Raw genomic sequence first — 24,446 nt, 5'->3', positions numbered from 1 at the left:
TAGCAACCCTGGACTTCCTTGGTGGTCTTCCATCCAGCCCTGCTTAGCCAAGATTCGAGAAGACCGAGTTAGCCTGGGCCATCCAAGTCAGGGCAAGATGAAAATTTTGTTTTTATCCAGTGTCAGTATTCTGTGAGTCCCGTTTGTCAGATCACTGAGAAATGAATTGTAATCTAAAACTTCTTTGTATTTCTTTGAGTTTTCTCCCCCTCATTTGACCAAAATATTTTGCCATCCTGGTAGCAATCACCCTGTTGATTTTTCCAGAAAATTCCAGCAGTTAGCACAATTAATAAAGCTTCTATTCCATTGCAACCCCAGCCGGAATGAAGAGAGACACAGGCTTGGAATTAAAGGGCCGTTTATTAAAATGACCATAACATAAACAAGGCAAGGGCCAACTAAGTGGTACAGGTCAAGCCACGGGGTCAACTCTGGACCTCTGCTTTGACCTGCCTGGGCAAGCCCCAAAGCCCCGAGTGTAGGCCATCCCTTGAATGGCTGCAACCCGGCCAGCCAGGCAATGGGTCCCCCCATCAAGCACCTAACGCCCCAGCCGTACAGCATGAGGGAAGGCCTTGTGCTTGGGGATCCCCGCAGGCTTCTGCCAGTGCTACAATAGCCGCCAAAAGCATACTGCACTAAATGGTAGACCCTGTTCCCCACCCATGGGGAAGCACCACTGGGTGCTCACCGGCCCGCACCCTATTCCCAAAATCTCCTGCCGATGACAGAACCAAACAGCACCACCTCAAAACGCCTCAAACACTGCCATTAGTGCAAGGTGGGCAAAAAAAACCCCTTTCCCTTAGCCAATCTGGGGAAAAGGGTAAAAAATTCCTACCTGGCTCTGGAACAGCAGCCAGCTATTCCTGCACTAAAAACAGGGAGAGGTGGGTGGGCCGAGCGCTTTTGCAACTGCGGCCAGGGGAAAAGCGGAGCCGCCTGAAAACGGCACCTGGCTCCGCCCCTGGCAAAAGCCCCGGATGCCCGGGAAGGGAGCCTGCCTCTGTTCCTCCGGGCGGGGCTGCAAAAGACGACTTCCTGCTAAAGCTGCTACGCAGCAGCAGGGTGAGTCGCATTCTTTTTTTGCCCTTTGTCTGCATGCTCACTCATATGTACCATCATTGATTTTTATTTAATTGATCTCCAACATCTCAATAAGATTTCTTAGAAACATGAAACTTTACATTTCTAACATTATTTGGTCAACTAAAAAGTATTTCCTTACTTGTTCTACGTTTTTTTCCCTCGAGGCCCCTAAGGATTTCTGATATCATTTTGATACTCTTTTGTGGTTTTTATTAACCCTCAAATCCTCTAGTCTCTCCATAAACATTAATAGGTCAGGCATTCCCTCCTGCATCTATAAGTTGTCTTACTAGCCTTCCTTCTGTTGTGCAAACAGTCAGCATTTGAAAAGAATGTAAGCTTTATCTTTGCGTTGCTGATCAATAGACGTGGATGGGCTTTGACCATCATGGTGGCAGAAACTGAACAAATAGATGAACTAACTTCTCTATGGAAAAATCTGGTAGTAAGAATAATCATGAAAACTGATAAGCAATAAAATAATAAACAGTGGCAGGAAAACTAGAAGTTTCCACTAAGGACCTGATCACGTATAAGTTTGCATGCCTTCTGGCAGTAGGAGATATTCATCCCCACTCCCCCATTCGCCCAATGTATTGATTCTCTAAAATTCTATTCCACTTTCCCAGTAAATGATTTCTTTTTTTTCTGGTGTGGGGTTGAAAAGAGACTATTACTAGTTCTAACTATTATACCTTTTCCCCAGGATTTTAAAAATAAGGATAACACAAAGGAACTGACAATATGCTAGAATAAAATGCATGCCAAATAATACAACAGAATTTAAAAAAAGGAGTAAACTTAAAAACTACACAATGCATGAAAAACAATTTCAACAGATCATTAACCGACTTCATAAAAAGAAACTGAGGTGGGCTAGCTGGAATGTCTCATGCGACTGAGGTTGTACATCCTTGCTAGTACTTCTCAGGCACTCCAATGTCTGACAAAAAGCAGGACAAACAGAAGTGCGCTCTTGCCATATTGAGGAGTAACAGGGATTGCTTGCACTTGGGGTATCACAGGGCAGACACTTTGTTGTGGACTCTCTCTCTCAACAACTTCCAATACTACAATTAAAGCACAAAGTTGGACTGCTAACTTTTCTGACCTATTCTCATTTATACTTATGGGTATCAAAAAACTGGCTGTCCTTTGTAGTGAAAGATGTGATACAAAACTATGTTGTATTATTCAGCCCATCCTAGAAATGTTGGGTAGCAGTAGCACAGATGTGAGGGCAGCAGCATGGATGTAGGGGACACCCACATCCTCCTCTGCTATCCCCACTCACCTAGTGCCCCAATCAGCTACTTGAGTCTCTTAAGTATTAAGTTATAGGGAGAAGAGGCCCAAACTGCCAGCTGACTTGACTATCCCAGAGCACAATGTCTGTTTCCACTGGCAGCATTTTATTTTCCTTGCTTGCTTGTTATCCATCAACTTTCTGTCTTAACGCTGCTCTATATATTCTAATTCATAGAAAAACTTAATTTTTTTCCAACAGAAACCACAAAGGGCAGAGATCTTATTTTTAAAGGAAAAATAGAAGACAGTTTCTTATCATTTGTTTTGGGATTAGTGATGCCCCCATGTCATTTTTTTTTATATTCTTTTGTGCTTTGGACAGTAGTTTCAGTACTCTGCATTTCACTACTGGTTTTGCATATCCATTAGTACTGTATACTCATATTGTGTATTTTGTATTCATAAATCAAACAATTGTTATACATACAGAGTATTTCATACATCTATGCACCATGTATAGTACTGATTTACTGATGCACAAATAATTTTGAAAAATCCATACATTTTATGGGGAAAACAGAAAATTGGAGAAAAAAAGCGAAGAATTATAAGTACAATTTGCATAAGGAGAAGCAAAATTAAACTGGGGCTTGTTGGGTCAAACAGCAGGGATGAGAAACTCAGAATCATGAGAAACTCAGTGGAAGAGTCTCAGAACTAGATCCTCTCTGCCTGTCCCACTGGGCCAGTAAAGAAGATTCTGACCATCACCAAAGCAAAGGGTGGAAATCCAGCAGGAATAAGGCTGCACCAAGTTTCATCATGCTAAATGGATTAAAACAGGTGATTCAAGGAGAAACCTCACCTTTGGCAGTATCTGGCCATCTTATAATTAATCTGGGACTCTTGATCATTATCCTATGTTTTTAACAACAACAAACACCTTGCTGTATTACCACTTGCCAACAAAAATATTTATCCTTACCAAAAGGCTTTCCCTAATTACACTGGCTATCCTAATAGTCTATTCAAACTATATGAATTTCATACATGACTCTTCTGATCAGACAAGACTGCCCCCAAATATGAACATGCATGAACTTATGAAGCTGCCTTATACAGAGTCAGACCTCTGATTCATCCAAGTCAGCATTGCCTGCTCAGACTATCAGTAGCTTTCCGGAGTCTCAAGTAGAAGTCTTTCACATCACCTACTATCTGATCCTTTTTAACTGGGAATGCCAGGGGCTGAACCTGGCACCATCTGTAAGCCAAACAGATGCTCTGTCACTGGGCCACAGCTCCTCCTCAATATACCTCTTTCAACTTGGATACTTCCTCTCTTTTACCTTATTTGGATTTTCCCTAGGTCTCTAATGCACACATGCCTTTCAAACAGTTAGGTTATAGGTCTGAATTGTCTACCTCACGAGTCACACCCTCTTTTCAAGCCTAGAAATAAATCAGTAGATTGGTGGCCAGGTTTCTGTTTGTCTCTTTTTTGTCTGCCCAATAACTGGGAACTGACTCTGCCCAAACACACACTTGTACTTGCTCTACCCTCATCTTCTACGGTGCCCCCATCTGCTATGGTATGGATTTTGTCTTCTGCTTGTCCCCCTGCCTTGGTGTTCAAACTCGGTAGCTACAGTTTTCTGGCTTTCCCCCTTTGCTCTATCTCTTTGACCTCTGGCATCCCTTCTTATGTGGAGTAACATGTGCAGTGTCTGGATTCTTGGAATGCCTTGTACTCTTAACAGTGCAATCCTCAGAAGAGTTATGCCAGTCTAAGCCCACTGATTTCAATAGGCTTAGACTGGAGTAACTCTTCTTAGGATTCCACTGTAAGTAGGCTTTCTAGTATTGACGTAGGACTATTTGATACAGTTAGGACTGCCTGAGTTTGCTAATTCCCCTGCTCTGCCAAATTCCACTTCACTATCAAAAAAAGGAGACGAGCAATTTCATCCCCTTTCCTCTTCATTTTAATCTTTACAGCTGTTCATCTATACAGGTCCCATAACGACAAGAGTAACGGGGGTGGTGGTGGTCAAAAGGACTGCAAGGAGAGGGGAAAGAAAAAATCTGCATGGCATCTGTTGGTTGGATACAAGGCATTAGTAAAAAAATGTACTTGATCACAGTTGATTTTCTGTATACAATCTGTTTATGTATTAGTTTGTTCTCTTGATCACTCCAGCAATGGAGGTAGTTTTGCTTGAGCCCTCTTAGGAAGGAAACCACAAAGCAACAGCAAAGATGCAGCAACCATCCATAGGGAACGTAAGTCAGCATCTTCTATATGAGGACCCCCAACTATGAGCTGTGGGCTTTCCACCATGTGATAACTCCTGTCGGGAAGGAAATTTTTCATTACCTTTTTGTTGCTGCTGTTAATAAAGCTGACCTTTTTAAAAACAACTGAATCTTGTTCTTCATGGGCAACTGGAATTTGAAGTCAAAGATACAATAACAGATGCAATAGAACAACCAACATCCAATACTACTGCAATCTATATAATGATTTATTGCAAACCCAGGAGGAGTTTTCCAACATTAGTAGTACCACTTACTGCTCATACTGTGAATCCAAAGTTTTTAAATAAGTTGAAACCACACTGGATATATTCAAATGCATTTTGAATAGCAATCCTCTGGATAGTGAATAGCTTTTTAGTTGTTTTGCACTAATTTTATTCATATCACTTTATACAATTGGCATGGTAATTTGCTACACATGTTGCAAATTAAGGGTGATTGTGCCTGATTGCCCAATTATTGTGATATGCATGAACTCCCCCAAAATACTATAGATAGGAATAGGCTTCATTAGTGTTTTCTCTGTACAGTCTCAAAAAGAACATTTGGACCCACAAATTAAGCCCAACATTTAAATAATGATAGTTTTGGATAGAAATGTGGAAAACTGAAGAAGGAATTTCTTAACATTGAAGAAACTACATATGCCAGATGTGAAAAAATTAAATCCTCCCATTTTTACACACTCAGAATCTTGGCGACATCTCTATAAAACCAATTTAGCATCATTTAAAGGGCGCTTTGTTAGTACCATTCAAAAGTATCATCATTTTCCCAGAAGAAGAGGAAATACCTAATATATGGATGTGCAAAATTGTGGATGAATTCAAAGAGTCCTGAGGTTAGTCGTTAAAGACAATACATTTATAGTAGCAGAAGTTTTCATGAACCAGAGCCCATTTTATCACATACAAAAAGTATTACCTTCAGTTGGCAAGCCTATACAGACGGATAGAAAGTAACAAAGAAAAAAAGATATGGGGAAAAAAAACTTATTAGAAAATAAAGCTACAAGACCAAGTGGCCAAGAGACAAGCACAATTCATTACTAAGCACATATTAAACTAAGCCTATATAGTCCCATTAAAGTGGGTATGGAACAACCTGCAAAATTTTTTGAAAACTGTTAAATGAAGACAATTACTTTCTGTAATAAGGTATCTAGTCCTAGTCTCTACTGAGTAGGAGTGTGAACCAATAAAATAAATTTGGTTTAATCTGTATCTGGGTATCAAGAATGCTATAAATATTCGCTATCCCTGATATCTGGGTCAGATTCTCTAATCCAGTTTGATAAAATTAGAGAATCTCAAATATAGCCGATCATTATTCCTTATAAGGAAAACTAGGTTGGGGGAATAATGTTTCAAGCTAATAAAAATTGTAGGGAATGTAGTCCTTCCTGTCTGCTAAGGACTCAAGTTTCAGAAAGATTGGACCCCAGGGTCCAATTCTATGGGTCCCTGAACAAGCTGCCACCAGCCACGCTCCATTGTTTCCTATGGTGAAAACGTTCCAAGACTTTCCAGGGCAAAGTAACCTTAAACAAAGGGGCAATCCTGGCCATTGACAAAAAGCCAGTCCCCAAATGCAAGTCCCACTGCAAGCTAAACCAACAAAGCTCACCAGAACCAAAGGGAAGCAAGGGAACCAATATCAGTATCAAACCAGTAAATTACAGCAAGAATAGCTCTTAAAACATTAGCAAGCAGCAAAGCAAGCAACTTTTGTCTTTAAACTAACAACCAGGAAAAAAGTTTCAGGTGTTGGTTTGTAGTAAAGAGCAAGGTTCGGGTCCAGTAGCACCTTAAAGACCAACTAGATTTCGAGGGTATGATCTTTCGAGAGTCAGAGTTCCTTTCATCTGATAAGAGAAGTGGAAAAAGTAAAGAGTCCTTATAATCCAGGCAGAGGATGTGAGGGGAATTATAAATTAGGTTGTCAAGAAGCTGGCTATAATACATGTGGTAGTTAGTTTGATAGAGCCTGGGTGCAAAGTGCAGAAAATCAGCATCTGTACTGTGAGAAAAATCTTATGTCCCGATTCAACCCTGGGGGGAGCCATTGTTCCAAATTTGCAAATAAACTCAATTTCAGCAATCTCTGTTGGTCTTTAACGTGCAACCAGACCCAAATCTTGCTGAACCAGAAACAAAGTTCTCTCTCCCCACCCCCAAAACATCTAGCAACTCTTAACAGCAAAACTAAAAGCAGAAAATCAGCAAAAGCCATTATTAAACTTTAACTTAGAAAAACCCTGGCCCTTCCCCCTTCTTATCCTACCACCTCCTCACCTAACAGAAGACCAACCATGCTCCCTGCCAAAATAGGGGGAGGGGGAAACCAATGAGCCTTCAGACTCACAAACCATGCGAAGTCAGATCCTCAGCTGGCCCTCCTCAAGCAGGCAGCAGCAGTAAGATCCAGGCAATAGGCAGGTAAATCCAGAGGTGGTAATCCCAAAAGCAAAGACAGCAGGCCAGAACAAGCAAGAGCAGCACTCTTAGCACAATCCCTCCACTGTCTCCAGATAAATTCACACAAAGGGGAATCTGCTGTGAGCCAAGCCTGCTTTTAAACTCCTTACAGTTTTTGAAAAAGGCTTTGTTGCATCAAAGAATCCCCTGACTGGCCTGACAACTTGAGCTCTTGCACCAATTGGCCACTCACTCACTCACCCTCCTGGCTCTGCCTCCCCCTCCAGTGGGGGGAAAAAGCCCAAGAAAGCCTGGGAAAGAAAGGAGGGGAAAGCTTGGAGAATCTTAGGACTCAACTGCCAGCCAACACCTGCAGTTGCATTTGCCAGATAAAACCAAACACACTCAGTTTTATCCAGCCTCTCACTATCCAGTCTCCTAATTTGATTCAGAATTCTCTAGTTTTAATCAATATGACCAGATTTTGCCAATTTGACATATGAATTCATATGGTATATGAATCACACACCCTTACTACTGAATCCAAGTATGATAGTATCAACTCTGCATATGAATTCCCGCTCTGCAGGTCCATGCTGGAGCCTCCCTGTTTTCCTATTTTCCACTGCTGGTAAGAGAAGACAAACACTTCTCTAGACAGAAAAAGTTAAAGTGGATATAGGCATCGCCGAAAAGGACATTGTAACTTTCCATGGACTTTAGGTGGGGCAGAGGGGAACAGATATCTGTGAATACAACATATGCTAGTGTACCTTGGAAGGTTATGTTGGTCTAATAAATGTAAAATGCACAATCCTCCCCTCCCCCCAGAATATAAATTCTGAAACAAAGCGTAACTACAAGAAATGAAACCAGTTGCTACTACTCCTTAAGAACTGAGACCAAAAAGCCAACTATTCTACCAGCAGGATATAATTCTAATCAAGATGGAGCCCTTAACTCCATGGCTGACAGTTCTGCACTGATGTGTTGGACTTTAGCTATTCATGACCTACAGTTAAGAGGCAGAAAAAGCACATCACAGATGCAGACTTCAGAACATGCTGCTTTACAAACCAACAAAAGACCCATCTTTTTCTTTTAATTTGATTCTCTTGTTTCTCATAGGTCAGGTCTTTTGCTATGCTCATTCAAAAACTGTCACTTCCAATTTATACTGCCCTAGCATTCAGGAGAGGAAAAAAAATCTCCCACAGCTATAAAAAAGTTGCACCCTCTGCTCAGAGTGCCTTAAGTCTTATTTATGCCTGGGTTATGGACAGTACAGTGGTTGCCATAATTACATCTTTTCTTATTTAATACACCTATGAGAGAAATATTTCTATGCTCCTTTGGAAGCATAATGCTGCTAACATACAGTGCATTAACAAATTTGGATTTTCTGTTAAAATGGGTGTGAAGTGGAATGTTGCAAGACTGTGAAAGAGCCCCATCTAGGGCTTGGCCTCTAGACTTATAACATGAAATAAGCTTACTATGTAAATGTTGTTTTCTGGTTGCATACTTATAAGTGAGTTTTGCACACATGAAGCTGCTTTATACTGACTCACACAAGTGGTCTATTAAGGTCACTACTTTCTACTCAGACTGGCCGTAACTCCCCAGCACCTCAGATCTTTCGTTATCTAGTACTACCTGATCCCGACCCTTTTAATTGGAGCTGCTGGGTACAGAAGATGGGCACGAACAGCAATATAAACCCAAAAAAGCCATGAACAGCCCAATCTGCTGTTCGAGAACAAGCTGTTCGTGAGGCCCCAATCTAAACGAATAGGGGGTCGTTGCAAGCCTTGTTCATTGCTGTTCGTCAAACCAGACAGTCTGGCACCTGCAATCAATTCCCTTGGCAACATAGGAAGGGATTGTCTGAACTCTGTCTGAACTCCTGCTGTTGCCCTGGAAACCCCAATCTAAGCCCAATTTAGCTTGATAGGCAGGTCTTTCTTCCAAGTGTGGAGCTCTAAATTTGTTACAATAGAGCAAAGACCATGTGCGGGGGGTGGGGGCTCCCAGCTCTGGCTAGTCTTTGCAGACAGTGGAGAAGGAGAGAGAGAGAGACAGGGAGAGTGCATTGGAGCTTGAATTTTCTTTGAGTGTGGTGGGATATGGATCTACCCCTTCAGGTTCCTGGGCTGCTGCCAGGCTCTGGGGCCAAGCTATTATTTACTATTGGTACCTTTCCTGCTGCATACTCAGGTAGGGTTTCTGGGAGTGGTGCAGTAGGGATCTACCTCTTCAAGTTCTAGGGCTGCTGCCAGGCTCTGGGGCCAAGATATTATTTATTATTGGTACCTTTCCTGCTGCCTGCTCAGGTCAGGTTTCTGGGAGTGGTGCAGTAGGGATCTTGACTTGGATGATGGTTGGAAGAGAGCCTGCTGGCCCCCACGAACAGCCAACCATGAACATGTTCGTGAACAGGGCCATGTTTGTGGTTGTTCATGAGTCCCTGTTCGTGGATGGCAATGAACAACGAACATCATGTTCGGGGGTTTTTCTGTTCATGCCTATCTCTACTTGGAACTTTCAGTATAAAAATCAGGTGCTCTACCACTAAGCACACTTCAAGGGAAGTGCATTCCTCTAAAGGGGAGTGCATTCCAGAATTCTCAAGTAAAAAATATACATGAGAACCACTGTTTTAGGTTGTTACTATGATTTTCTAGAACAGTTACACAAATCTGGGATTCTTTAGAATTACAAAAAACACACCCTCTGAAAATTCCTTGTAGTTTTTCACCATACATTCCTTACATGACGTTTTGCTCTGTATATTAGTTGATTTGGTTTTGTTTACACAAAACTAGAATCATCATAATAGTTAATCAGCTAATGAACTTGCACCACCTGGGACATGATTAGTGAAGAGGCGGAATATAAATATTTGAAAGCATCATCATCTAACCTAGTCTCAGGAACTATGTATTTAGTGGCAAAACATGAAAAATACAAATAGACCAATGATTAGATACATACTATCATTTACACACCATACCTTCTCCTTCAATAGTGATGTTGCCAAAGTCTCCAGTTACCTGGATATAAATATGAATTTTCCTTATTTATAACACTCAGATGTATTATGAATCAAACATTATTTGATGGGGTGGTGCTGCCTCCCTCCTTCCAGTGCATGGTGCTGCCTCCTTCCTTCCAGGGCGGCAACTAATGGCCCCCAGCTTTAACAGCGTAGCTGCATGCCAGGAAGGGGCAATATTTCCTATACAAGTTATTATTCAGCTTTGAATGTGCTTTTATTTTCTTCCAGCTTTGTCAAGGTTGTAGGTACTAACTGCAGTCAGACAGAAGAATTTCCGCAAGAGATGCTTTTTTAAGGATTCAAGGAACTGTGGACAACCAGGAAGCTCCAGTGCCTTTGGGAAATGCTGAGCAACCTGAGCTTGTCTTACAGAGCTGGGAAGTGTTCCAACCAAGATATCCCATAATTTTATACACAACATTCAAAATCGTCAATTTATTGACCATTTTAGCGGCAGCAGCAGATGACGACGATGATGCAAAACTATCTTCTCACCAGCATGGAATATCTGCTGCTACCACTGATTAAATAGCTGCAACTTCAGAACCTGTTCAGATAATCTCTAAGTGGGAATGTGTAGTATGAGGATGGATTTCAATCTGGCAACCAGGCACAATAGTGCATTTCCCATGCACTGGAAATGATGTCAGATCCTATGGAAGATCCAAAGGAAGGAACTCACAGATGTAGATGTGCTCTATCCTCCCCCCTTTCCCCCTGAAGGTCCCTGTGACCACCAAAAACTCTCTTAAGTTGGACAACTCATAAATGCAATGCAGCACAGAATATTGCCGTTAGAAGGGGAAATTGTGCACCTTGGTTTCCCACTAACAGAAGAGCAAAGTGTTTATGTTCAAAACAGAGGCTGCTTTTCATTATATCACCCACACACTAGTCTTCCAAAGGTCCCCCAACTTTCAGCAGATGATTTGAGGGGGGGAGGGGGAGGGAGATGTTCCAGTGAAAACAAAAGATGGAAAATGTGTGCCTCCGAGAGCTTTTCTTTTGTGTTTTTATAGGACCTGAGCCAATTTTGCATGGGACCTATCTGCCTGATATTTAATGTACACCCATACTATATAGTCACTTTTCAATTTTACTTGCAGTGCATGGATACCAGAGGGGCCAATAGAGAGATAAGTGTGCCCATTTTCCCACAGTGGCCCTTGGTTGATCAACGTATAAATTCAACAAATCAGAACTGGGAGGTCTACTATTAAGTTTTATTCTCATTTTTCTTTTGCAAACTGCAGGACTATCCTAATAATGCCTGGTGATAAAAAAATACAAATGCTGTCATCCACACTTAAAAAGAAGTACTCTGCAAAGAGCCACAATAAAATCCATACATGTAATCACAGATTACAATAATCAGACACTGAGTATTGCTGCTGCACATCCTCTGTTCATTTAGTGGAATCAGAATTAATGGACATTGTGGTATCAGATAGGTTGTATTGCAATACTTCTTGTGGTTTAGTTATTTTAAGTCAGTGTGATAAAACTGGGAACCATCTCAATAAATGCAAAATAAATATATTTCAATTTCACTTAAGAAGATAATGTTAACATTATTATTTGTTAGCTTCGCATTCTTCTCAGCCGCACAAGGTCACCTTTGAAATGGATCTGCGCCCTCAGACTTTAAATTGGATTGGACTGTGCGAGGGAGTTCAGATACGTTAATGTGTTTGGACATTAAAGAGATAAAACACAGTTCAAATGTTCAACTATCACAAACCCCTGCTTCCTACTAAGGCTATCTCAATGCACTGGAGATAACTTCTACAGGCATCGTGAGCCTTTGAAGCCTGGAAATTTGTGTACGCTGGACACACACAGGAAATCAATGATAATGCTAATAAAATGTCTAGCTTATTTTTCCTAGGTCTGTGATTTCCCCCTAACATTCTACTGCCTGTACTCACACTGTTTGGAAACCAGATGCCCACTTCGTATGCAAGTTATGATCATATTTAAATAGGTGTTACATTGAATAAATCTTATGAGCTTTCTGCAAAATACTTATTACTCACACTCCAGGGAGGATGATTGATGAAATCTTCACATGCTGTGAAGAAAACAGCATATCTTCTCTGCCTTTAACTTATAGAGAAATTTCCATTCTGGGAGTATAATTCACTGTGAGCTCGGTCACAGTGTATGTGGATATGTTTGGGCCATAGCTAAATGTTACAAGTAGGATTCAAAATGGTTTTTACAATCTGCCTCAATGAATGGACAACACACATCTCTACTGCCATTTTCACATGACAGCTTCTTCTCCCAATGGACCTGCATCTGAGAGAATATAAGGATGTGAGTCCCACAGGTCTATTTGGGTGTTTTTTTTTACACAACCAGAGAGGTTTTGTCTGCAGTCTTAAAAAAGTTTAATAGAGACAGTTGCACTTAGTTGTTAGTAATCGTTTCAAGGATACTACTGCTGAAGTTAGAGCATTTTAAGAGATCCTGTGATTGTATAACAGAACCTTCACTACTTTTGATAGACATTTTGTTCAACCAGAATCCCTGCCCAAGCAGCTGACACATTTTTAAGAGACTACAAGACCCTGTATAATCTGTTCATAGAAACTGTACAGGTACGAGCCAGGGATGCACTCACCCAACAATTTAGTTTGGAACAGCATTTCTTCCTTAATGTGCCCTCTTGGCAAGTGGAGTGAAGTGCACAAGAACTTTTTCTATTGTTGAATGGACCAAGATCACACAAACCCCCTTCCTCATGTTCAATAAAGAGGGCACTAAATGTGTAGCCACACACTATAAGGCCTTACCCAGCTTCTTGAGTAAGTGCATTCATTATGATCAGGAGGATTCCTGTAAGTTTTGCTCTCAGCAGTCTGGTACTCTAGTGTTTTTGAAGAGGTAAGGTATCTTAAAACAAATCTACAGCTCTGTTTAAGTTTATACAGGGAATAATGCATGACTGTCTTCTAATTAGGTTTTCTGCAGACATCTTACTTCATATAGGTATAAAACTGTAAAAACAGGTGAAACTGTTTTTAAAATCTACTCCAGCACCACATTTGTCCTTTTAAAAACAAACTGTTGTCCTTAATATTTTCTATGCTTACTAAAAATTGTGAATGTAATTTACTGTATCCATGCAGAAAATAGCAAATACATGCTGTCCTTAGCCAACAGAAAATCCTTAACAGCTGTTTATTGCTTATTTGCAAAACATAAGAGCAAAGGAATTCCATTACTTGGAGAAACTGACTGTTCCTTGCTATCTTTGGCAACAAAATCAACACTTATCTTTTCTGAACAAAAGGCTCCCCTAACTTTCCCACTTTTACAACAATAAAACAAATGTACAAATGCTAAAACAGACAACCGTGGAATCTGAATTGGTATTGACTGCTTTCCATTTCACAAATCGAACTTTGCCTTTAATTGAAAAAAACAGTTCACAAATTGTCTTCAGTAATGGCCTCTATAGCAGGATCTACTTTTTCAACCACTGAAAACTTTAGGAACCTGAGAAGAACCCTAGGCTATATCACTAAAAGTACATAATAACCCTCCAAGCAATTTCTCTGAAAGACTCATCACAATATGCATTAAGGCTTGGTAAGAGAGGTTCTGTCCTTTATCATCTGTTTAAAACATTTCAGTCCTCTTGAAAAATGCCTTAGAAACCGAGCTAAATAAAGTCACAGTTTTCACAACAGATACTTGACTTCACATATGGTTTTAACTAAATAACTTGCACGTCTCCAGCAGCTTCAGAAAGAAATAACTGCAGCATACCAAGTAGATGCTAGCTCCTCAAAATGCCAGGACAAGCACATACCTTCCATAATCTGGTTTCTATATATAGATAAGAACTATACCTAAAGCCAGGAAGGTCAGCATTGAAGCAAGTCAAGCATATTTTAGCTGCCCCTCTTCAGTCCTTCGCTACCAATGTCACAATTCTCCCAAGGTGGAGATATACATTATGTCTTATAATAAACAAGACTTGTCTTATAAACTTGTCTGCTTATACAAAAGATCAGAGATGGAACTCTGCCTATTAAAAAGAGATCAGACAAAGTGTTCTTACTTCAATAATCCTGTCATGAATCTGCAGTCCCCCTTCTTTGGCAGCAGGCCCACTGTCAGCTATTTTAGAGACAAAAATTCCTTCACTAGATGAGCCATCTTGATTGTCCTTTAAGGAAAGAAAAAGGAGAAAAAAGAATGTAAACACTGGAAAAGACCAAAACATGTTGAAGTCATGGCACTGCTCACAAGTTAAACACTGAATGTCAAATGGATGTTTAAGTACATTGCAGACCAGAGCCATGGAGATGCAAACCTTTCCATTGGTAAACATTACATGAAGCCACAGACAGGCTAGTGTTTAACTTGTCATGATTCTAGAGACCACATTGTTTGATTCAGAGAAAACAGAACAAGAGGAAACATCTCCACAATTTGGGTATCATCTGAAGGTAGGGAGGGGGCAGGTCATTGACCTCTTCCTGAAGATATGCGTACTATCTGCAGCAACAGGGTGTGAGTTACCCTGCAAGGAATATAAGTCTCAATGCACCATAGAAGAGATCCAGAAGGATACAAAAAGTAATCACATCACATATATTTCTTCAAACCGGAGATTTAACCTAGTATTACTGTACCCCACCCTGCTGCCTAACAATCTCCTTGCCTGAGCTGACAAAGGTGGTCTTGGGGGTGGTGCTGGTCCCTTATGCTAGTGGTTCTGGGAGGTTTCAATGTTCATGCTAAAGTTGTCTTGTCAATAGCAGTTCAGGATCTCATGGAATTCATGACAGCCATGGGTCTCTCTCAAGTAATAACTTCTCTCACACAATATGCAGGTCACCCTCTTGATCTAGTCTTTTATTCTGGGCTGGATAAATGTGATCTTAGAGCTGAGGAAGTGATGACAGTTCCTTTGTCATTGACAGATCACTGTTTGCTTGGGTTTAGTTTTACAGAGATACCATAACTCAGCAGAGGTGGGGATTTATTAAAATAATCTGCCCCTTGAGCCAGAGGGATCCAAACTGCTTTCTAATGGCTCTAGGGGATGTTCCTGGTGATCATGGCTGGTGCTGCTGTTGATGCTCTGGTTGACCTTTGGAATGAGCAACTGACCAGGGTTGACATGATCACTCCCAGGCACCCTCTCTCAGTTGTCAGAGGCCAGGTAGGCCCTTAAGTTTACTGAGGGGCTGTGGCCAATGAAAAGACAAGAGAGACAACCCTATGTGGTAGATTCAAAACATGTGAGAAACTGCAGAAATGTTTGGTTGTTAGAGCGATTTCTGGTTGGCTAGTATCATCCATGTGACTCAAATAGTAAGGAGTGTTCTTGCTATAACTGGACTTAGAGCCATCAGAAAATAGCCACATCTGAATGGTGTCACATTCAGTACATGACCCTGATTGGCTGGGAACACTGGGGGAAGAATGAAACAGAAGGAATGAAATTGCATTGAAATGATGCCAGAAAAGGTAAATAGTCACTGCCAATGGTTGCGAACAGTTACAAGAAAGGTAAGACTAAAGAGTTTTGAACTTAGAACTTCTATTTTTGAGGCAAATAGTGAACCAGAATAACATTCTGCTCAGATATACTACTCTATGAACAAACTATTCCAGTGTTAGTAAAGTCCCCATTCTTTGACAGAAGAGGTTTATTCAAGATGTTTTCAGCATCTGGGAATGGCAATTGTGCTTGCTTTACATATTGATTGTTAATTATGGCTAAATTCCTAAAGATTCATAACAATCCATCGTTTTATTTGGTTGTACATAGGCAGTCCAATCTAACACTTTAAAGCCTAAGAATATAACATAAAACAATAAGCAGGCATTTGTGTTTCAGTGAAGATTCCCCACCCCAACTTCATCTGTAAAAACACTGGCAAATGAGACAAAACTTCTTTTGTTCTTCTGAGCAATCATCTTTTGAGCAATCATCTTCAGGGAATTTTAACAGTATTTGAGAGATTCTACCATACTGACATTAAGGTGCCGTTAATTACAAGGAAACTGCTTGATTAAAATGCAGCAGTCAACAAGACTGGTACACTTCTGAAATGCAAAAAAACCATTATTCCAAAATTAATTCCCCTCTTTTCCTATCATTAGGAATCTGCTGATTTTGTTCAGGTAGAACAAAACCAGACAATAAATATGAAGCATTTTTTCCATTCTTGATTTAAACAAAACAATAACTCAGTTGAAATCATAACAGTTATGACTTAAACATCGTGCTACCTTCCATCTTAAGTACAGACAGAAAAATCCAAAGTATCTGATCCCCATATTCCTAAATAAAATTACTTCCAGTGCCTACAAATATTTATATTTTCCTATCCCTCTGAAGGGATGGAACAAATGTAATGCTGACTTCTAAAAGCCTAATGCTAGTGCTTAAGAATTTTATATATTCTCCAGGCCTGAAAGGTAGAACAAATTGCCAAATTTACTGTTTACTTTTAGCTGCAGTTGAATAATCTTGCTCTGAAGATCATAACTACCAGTAGAAATTAATATTTGCAAGAACAGATGTACTGTATGCTTATTTTAAATATATCATAGAATCTCCATACTATGATCAGGGCTAGTGCTTCAAAGTATAAAAGAGAGAAGCATTTGCTCAATGGAATATAGTCCATGTAATTTATGTACGGAAAGACTGTTTGTGAAGCAAAGTGTTCGGCTAATCACTGATATGCCCTTTCCTCAAAATGTCTCTTACACTGTCACTAATAGGAAAGACAAACATACTTTAATGATTAACATACCATACACGGTCGCCCACCAATTATATTAAATCCAAGAGATCCTGAATCACGATGAAGGACAAGGGTGAGTGCTTTAGTTTCTTCACCCTAAAATGAGCAAAGAAAGTCAATTTTAAAGGATTTGGTAAATTTAGGTCAGGTTTTTCTTAGTACTGAAAACTAATATTCAATAGCAGCTTTGTCAGCAAGTACATTGATTAAGACATACAAATTATTCTGCTTACAGATATCTATGCAAATGTCTTAATGATTAAGTTTTCTGAGAAGTTCAAGACCTTTAAGTAGCACCAGAACAATTCTGCCCCCACCTGGCCGTCTGCCAAAGGCTTGAGGCTGGGGGCCGCACTTGCCACTGCAGAGGAGAAGTGGCAGCGTTCCCCCGGCCTCTCAGGGTCACGTGGAAAGGGGCAGGGCTAAGTGCCTTAACAGGACAGCCCTGCCCCTGTACCGGCACTTGTTGCCTTGTGCTTGGTTGAAACGGAAGAGTTTCTCCGCTTTCCTAGCACTTGGAGGCCTTTGGCAGAGCGGAGCCGAGCTGTTTACACAGCAGCAGCCCACAAAACAGCTGATAGGCGGCAAGGGGTAGCGCGGTGAGGAGCACAGCTTCGGAGCCTCCAGCTCTGCACCGCTTGCCTTTCTGTCGTATTTTTCAACGACGCTGCTCTTGCTGTTTACAGTGCAGCAGCCAGAGGAGCACCAGGGAGGTGGCGAAAGCAGCGTGGTGAGGACCGGAGCTGTCGGAGCGCTCCTTCTACTGCTCCTGCCCTTACTAGGTTCCCGGGTAAGGGGTGTGGATGCTTTTGGCTGCCCAGGGAGCGGCTTTGGGGGAGTGTGTTCTTAACCCCCTCCCATGGCTTGCAGGCTTACACAGGGCTTTAGCTTACTTCCCTACCATTCCTTTTGGGGTGTTAAATTGTTTAATTGTTTAATTAATTATCTGGCGGGAGTTTGAGGTTGCCCCCCCTTTTTGTTCCTCCTTCTTGCTGTGTTGAATTTGACCAATAGAGGGCTGTTTCAATATCCTCAAAGGAGAAGGCGGACATTTTAGGGTGCTTGTTACATCATTGCACAGCATTGTCTGTGGCCATTTTGGAGCTGGTGATCTTCCCTGCAGGCATAAGTGGGGGACATTTTAGAAAAGGAAAGAATTTTTTTTGCCCATTTTAGGGCCTAACAAGTTTGCATCAGAGCCCACGGGCCTGTTTGGAGGCTTTATTGGTATTGATTGGGTGACATTAATAATAATAATAATAATAATAATAATAATAATAATAATAATAATAATGGTTGTTAGTTTTATTTAAAAAGAGTAAACACATAACCATGCCACCCAAAAAAGGGTCTGGCCCCTTTAAGGGGAAGAAACCAGCCAAGAAGCCCCCTCCTAAGAGGCCCCCTCCTACTTTGTCATCTTCAGACAAAGATGAAGCCTCTGGTCGTCAGGTGCACAAGCTAGAGGTGTAGTAGGGATGGGGGCGTGAAGCACAGTAGGTCTGTTAGGTAGACATCGGCAGCTGCTTTTAAAGCTGAAGTACTTAATAGACCTTCTACCCTTGAGGGGCCTTCTACATCAGCAGGTGCAGATGCAACAAGATGCCAAACCACGGAAAGTACGCCTGGCAGTGGTGAGCCTTCTGGAGTCAATCTTGGCTGGATGACTGATACTGAAGCGGTGGCTGTGGCAGTGGACCCAGTGGTGGATGGTAAGTCTCCTCTGTGTCAACCGGGTGGTGGATGGCCATGGGGGCCCTGGGGTCAGGGCACTGCCCCGGCACCCTCAGCTATGACACATACGGCTGGTATGCAGCAGAACATCATGCAAAGTCAAAGTGCCTATGGGGCTGGGCCTGCTTGAAGCAATCAGTTATGGGGTGGACAGTCTGCTATACCTGACCTGGGTGCATTGACACAGATGGGTACCGCCTGTTGGCAAGGTTTTGATGGCCCGTCATTGCCTGGCCCTCCCTCCACTGGGCCTGGTTATGCTTCACTTTGGAACTCCCCCTTTGCAGGAATGACCCCTTATGGCTTGGTTCCTTATCGGGCCCTTCCATTTGAGGACGCAGCCCTACCCTTGAGTGATCATCTTATGCAAGGTACTAGGGACAAGATTTTAAAAGGAGAGTTTGTTGACGTCTTCTCCCTTCTCTACAGGGAACTGGAGAAGAAAGACAAAAAGGACTTTGATTACAGGGGCAAGGAGCAGCTGAAACGGCACCGGGTCGATCATACCTAGGCCAATTGGCTCCCTGGGTTCCTGATTTATGCAGGAGTAATTGTTAGGGTGCAGCCATGGAAAGACACATCTCTTTTCCAGTACCTTGACATAATATACAAAGGGTGCACAGGCTTCGTCAGTGCAGCATGGATGCAGTACGATGAAGAATTCCATATGAGGGCGGCAACGAACCCGCTTTGCCGTGGGATAAGATTCTCCAGCAGCTTTGGCTGGAGGTGATGGCTCGTTCAAAGGCTAATCTTACAGATCGCTCTGACAGCAGCCATTTAGTCCAGCGGTCCTCCGCTATGCCCAGTACCCAAGGGATTCGCGGGTCAGCCGGTTCAAGCACAGCTGTTGTGCTGGGACTTTGCTTATCAGGGAACGTGTGCAAGGAAACCATGCAGGTTCAAGCATGAATGCCCAATGTGTGGGGGCTCCCACTACTTTAACTTCTGCCCTAGGCACTATAGAAGAGGCTGGGGCAAGTGGGGGGTGGGAGTTGGGGCCTGAGGTAACTCCCAGCAGCAAGCTGGTAAAGGGGCCCAGCCCAATAAAGCTGAAAAATGCCTCTTGGATAGTTACCCTAAGCGGGAAGACATTTTGTTTTTGTTCAATGGGTTTAGGTTTGGTTTTAGGATCCCTTTCCAGGGCCCCAGGGCCCCTTTCATGGCAGCCAATCTTCGATCAGTGGCTGGTATGGAAGGGATCGTTAGGGAAAAGACTGCCAAGGAGTGTGCTGAGGGTCGGGTGTTGGGCCCCTTTGTGGCTCCACAGGTCCCACGTTTGTGGGTCTCCCTCTTGGGTGTGGTGCCAAGAAAGGCAGCGGGTGAGTTTTGGCTGATACACCACCTTTCTTACCCCAGGGGTGGATCAGTTAACGATGCTATCCCTGACCACCTTTTTTCAATGAGGTACATGTCCTTTGATCAGGTAGTTAAGGTTGTCAGGCGTTGTGGACAGGGTGCCAAGATGGCAAAATGCGACATTAAGTCAGCATTTTGCCTTCTCCTGGACCATCCAGAGGACTTTGAGCTGTTGGGATTCTCTTTTAAAGGACGTTTCTACGCAGACAGAGCATTACTCATGGGGTGCTCAATTTCCTGTGCGGTCTTTGAAAGCATCAGCTCCTTCCTTGAATGGGCATTGTGTCACTGGCTTCACTGTTGGGACACCATTCATTATCTGGATGATTACCTTTTTGTGGGGCCTTCTGGAACCGGCCAATGTGCCCAGCTCTTGGAGGGCTTCATTAACCTAGCAGCACAATTGGGGGTCCCCTTGGCCCACAAAAAAACTGAGGTCCCTGCCACTGCCCTCACTTTTCTGGGCATCGAACTGGACACTGTCCATTAAACATCCAGGCTGCCACTGGAAAAGCTAGCCAACCTCAGGGCATGGCTTGCCTCATTTAATGAGCGGCATAGAGTATCTCTGACTGAGTTACAGCAGCTTGTAGGCTACTTAAACTTTGCTTGTAGAGTTGTGGCTCGTGGACAGGTTTTCTTACATTCTGACTTTTTTTTCTTTAGGTGCTGTGTTTCGCCATGGAAGGCTGCAGATCCTTATATGCGGACACAGCATGGTTTTTTGGGCGGCCCACCAAGCCAAGAGGATGGCGATCGGGTCCCAGCTTGGGTTAAGTGAGTAGGCCACGGTTGAGGGGCAGGGCTGCCAGGGCCTAAGGTGGCCAGGGCTGCTGCCTTTGCTGTTTGAGGGGAGGAGTGGTCCTCCACCTGACATATTGGTCATTCACCTGGAAGGTAATGACCTTAGGCTTGGAAAGGGTAAGGCCCTTTCTTTGCAGGTACAGGGTAACTTGCAGTGGATTAGCAAGCAGTGGCCTGGCGTCTTAATTATTTGGTCGGAGATACTTCAGTGCTGGGTGTGGCGTGAAGCTTTGGACCCCAAAGGGGTAGAAGGGGCTAGGCGCAGGGCCAATAGGGCCCTTCACTTAGCTTTGGGGAACGGGTTGGGCATTTATCTTCCCCATCTCAGGATTAAGGCCCGTTTGGCCGACCTCTATCAAGGCGATGAGGTCCACCTTTGGTGGCAGGCAACAACATATTTTTAGATGACCTGAGGCAAGGGCTATGACTTACAGTAAGTCACCTGTGGGGTCTGAAGGCCTGAGCAGAGGCTCAGCCTGAGTACTGGCAGGATCTAGTTGGGGGGATGTTAATGAGACTGAGTACCCTTGGCACATCCCCATTGGTAGGGATATTAGGGGCCTGTCAGGATCGGCTGGCATGCTTTACGGCGGCCAGTTGAGAGGGCAGGCTGCCTGATGGGATTCCCCTGGACAAGTCCTTCCCTCATGCTCCATGGTGGGGGTGCTTGGAGCTTTAAGGGGGAAACCATCCACCAGGCCGGCCGGATTCCAGCCATGCATGTGGATGGCTGGCATCCGGGGCAGCAGGTCTCGCCCAGATAGGTCAAGGCGGGGTCCAGGAGTAGTGACCGCACGGCTTAACCTGTACTGTGGTATTTTGTCATGCACTACTTTTCCTGGTAGCACTTCTGATGAAATTATGACCACAGGCCACCTCACTGAAATAAAACACAGTAGGTTAAAGCTCTTGCAACTTGGTCACATCCCCCAGATACAGTTACAATTCTGACACTTGCTATTCCCTGTTTACATTCTCTCTTCAACACCCTGCTTCTGAAAAATCTGCACATGCAAAAGGAAATACTTTAAGAGGGCAGTAAAAAGTGACTGCTCACAAGAAACATCAAAGACAGCATTAAAGATAGCAGGATAAAATTAAGAAAGATAGTCATACGAAGTAATTTCCAGGTTGAAACCATTTTCACAGAATTCTGAAACTGGCCTAAACAAATCTTAGTACACCTTTGAAATGTGGGCCAAGTTTGGAGATGCCAAACCACACTCTCATTTCACATCACAGTATTAGAGTTATCAACCTTCAGGTGGGGCCTGGTGATCTCTAGGAATTACAACGGATCTCCAGACAACAAAGATCAGTTCAACTGAGGTCCACCCCCACCCCCACCCCCAACTCTATCATCTCCAGGCTCCACCCCCAAATCTTCAGGAATTTTCTAATCCAAAGCTGGCAACCCTGCACAGCATTAACAAATTGATTGTCATACTATAATATCAATTCACAGTAGCTTCATTACATAATCCTCTTCTGATTTTTTTTTAAAAAGTATGTGAAGCAAACATTTAATTATAGTTTTATCATAGGAAAGAAAATAAATCTGGGCATAGTTTAGTACAGCGTCACTAAATGCAATCCTGCAGACTTACAATCTTCTAAAATGACTGAAATCAATAGACTTAGAATGATGTAACTCTGTTTAGGATTGCCCTGTAAAAGGAATAAAATGTTGGCCATGTATGAGGAGAGACCTCCCGCCATATCAATGAAATTTTGATAGGTACTGGACCAACTGGCATCAAGCCAATTTCCAAGCTCCCTCAAGTAGGTGGTAGTGAGACCTCTTCTGAAATAGCCTTCTCGGATAAAGGGAAGTTAGCAAATTACCGCCCAGTGTCCAATTTGCCTTTCCTGGGTCAAATCATTGAGAGGGCTTCGGGGGGGGGGGCTGACTAGCTTCAAGGATGTTGTTAGGAGATTTGGGGTTGGATGCCACCACTATGCTGATGACATAAACTCTCTTCTACTTGAGAAGCAACCAAAGCAGATATCTCTTCCTTGGCCCAGTGCCTGGATAACATAGTAGAGTGGCTGAGGGTTCGCTGGCTAAAGTTTGGACCTCCATTTTCAAAGGATTTACTGAGGTCTTGAGGCTGAGAAGGACTTCAGCTGTGGGGTATTTGTCACTCCCATTTCTCAATGGAACCCAATTTTCTGTTGCAGACTCTGTGAAGAGTTTGGGGGTTTGGCTTGATTCTAAGCTTTCCATGGACAAACAGGTGTCCATGGTGACTAGAACTTTTCCCCTATATCTCAATCCGATCTTGCCACATTGGTCCATGCAACGGTCACCTGTCATTTAGACTACTGCAACTTGCTCTACATAGGGCTACCCTTTAAGACACTCCATTGACTTCAGGTGGTACAGAATGTGGCTGCTAGGTTGGCAAGTCACCAGCTCATATAACACCAATTCTGAAGAAGCTGCACTGGTTACCAATTAGCCTCTTGATCCAATTCAAGGTATTGGTCCTCACTTTTAAAGCATTTCACGGTCTGGGATGCTCATACTTTTGGGTCCTCCTATCCCATTATGAGCCTCCCTGCCTGCAGGCCTTCTCAGGCCTTGCTGGTGGTTCCTTCGCAAGGCTTGCTGGTGGCACAACTTTCTTCCCTTTGGAATATACTGTCAAAAGGCACTCGTGCTCAGCAGGACCTGTTGATATTTTGGAAACTCAACAAAGCGTGCTTTTGCTATCTTTTCTGAGGCAGAGCAAATTGCTGTGCATTTTTATTTACCTGCAATTTTTATGTTATTCTGAGGGTTTTATAGGCTGGGGTTGGAACTATAGTGTTTTTTAATTATTTATATAGGCTGTTTTATTGTGATTTTATTGAATATTATATTTTTAAACTGTTTTTAACTGTTGTAATTGCTATGAACCGCTTCAAGATCTTAACTGAAGAGAAGCAGTATAAAAATTGAATAAATAAATAAAATAAAGTTGAACGTTCTATAATCATTTGAATACAGAGATCTTCTTGTGGCTACAGAAATTATTATATATCTTAAAGAAAATCTCTGTTGGGTAACACTCCTTCATGCCTAAAACAGGACATTTATATAATTAAGAAAACAGTATATAATACATGCCATACAACAATAAGACCGTGGCTACTGCTGCTGAGCTTGTGCCTAAATATAGGATTGTCATCTGCCGATAAAACATCCTTTCCCACTGCTCAAAAAAGAGGCCATAGCTCAGAAGGCAAATGCATGCTTTGCGTGTATGAGGATTCAAGTCTGAGCTCTTGCCATCTCCACTTAATAGGATATCAGGTAGCAGGGCTGGGAACAACTTCTACTTGAGACCCTAGCGAACAGAGTTCAAGATGCACTCCACTCATGGCTGACATTACCATGCTAGATGAGCCATTGATCCAATTCATTAAGTGGCAGAGTTTTTATTTCCCTTGAGAGCTAGCGGATTTCTAGTACTTTTTAATCTCCCACAAACAACCCCAGAAAATTCAACAGTTGATTGACTTCTGGGTCCCTCTACTTCCATGCCAAACAAAGGTCACTGATTTCAATGAAGTTACATTAACAAAGTAGAGTAATGCAAAAATGAATTTAAGCCCAGTATTTCTGAAGAAGGTAACATAAGCCCAAGCAGC

General features: G+C 42.5%; 1 protein-coding gene across 1 annotated transcript in view; it reads right to left on the bottom strand.

The window, feature by feature from the left end:
• PDZRN3 (PDZ domain containing ring finger 3) overlaps positions 1 to 24,446 on the bottom strand; it is a 272,058-nt gene that overhangs the window by 237,624 nt on the left and 9,988 nt on the right. Inside the window, exons 2-3 of the mRNA XM_054978427.1 lie at positions 16,923 to 17,009; positions 14,207 to 14,314 (exon numbers count right to left, since the gene is read on the bottom strand). Coding sequence (XP_054834402.1) covers positions 14,207 to 14,314; positions 16,923 to 17,009 — 195 coding nt within the window. The remainder of the gene's footprint in view (positions 1 to 14,206; positions 14,315 to 16,922; positions 17,010 to 24,446) is intronic.

The sequence above is a fragment of the Eublepharis macularius genome, chromosome 4 (assembly GCF_028583425.1).
Source record: "Eublepharis macularius isolate TG4126 chromosome 4, MPM_Emac_v1.0, whole genome shotgun sequence".
Lineage (NCBI taxonomy): Eukaryota > Metazoa > Chordata > Lepidosauria > Squamata > Eublepharidae > Eublepharis > Eublepharis macularius.
The sequence above is the reverse complement of the archived record's forward strand: the minus strand, read 5'-3'. Positions and strand labels throughout refer to the sequence as shown.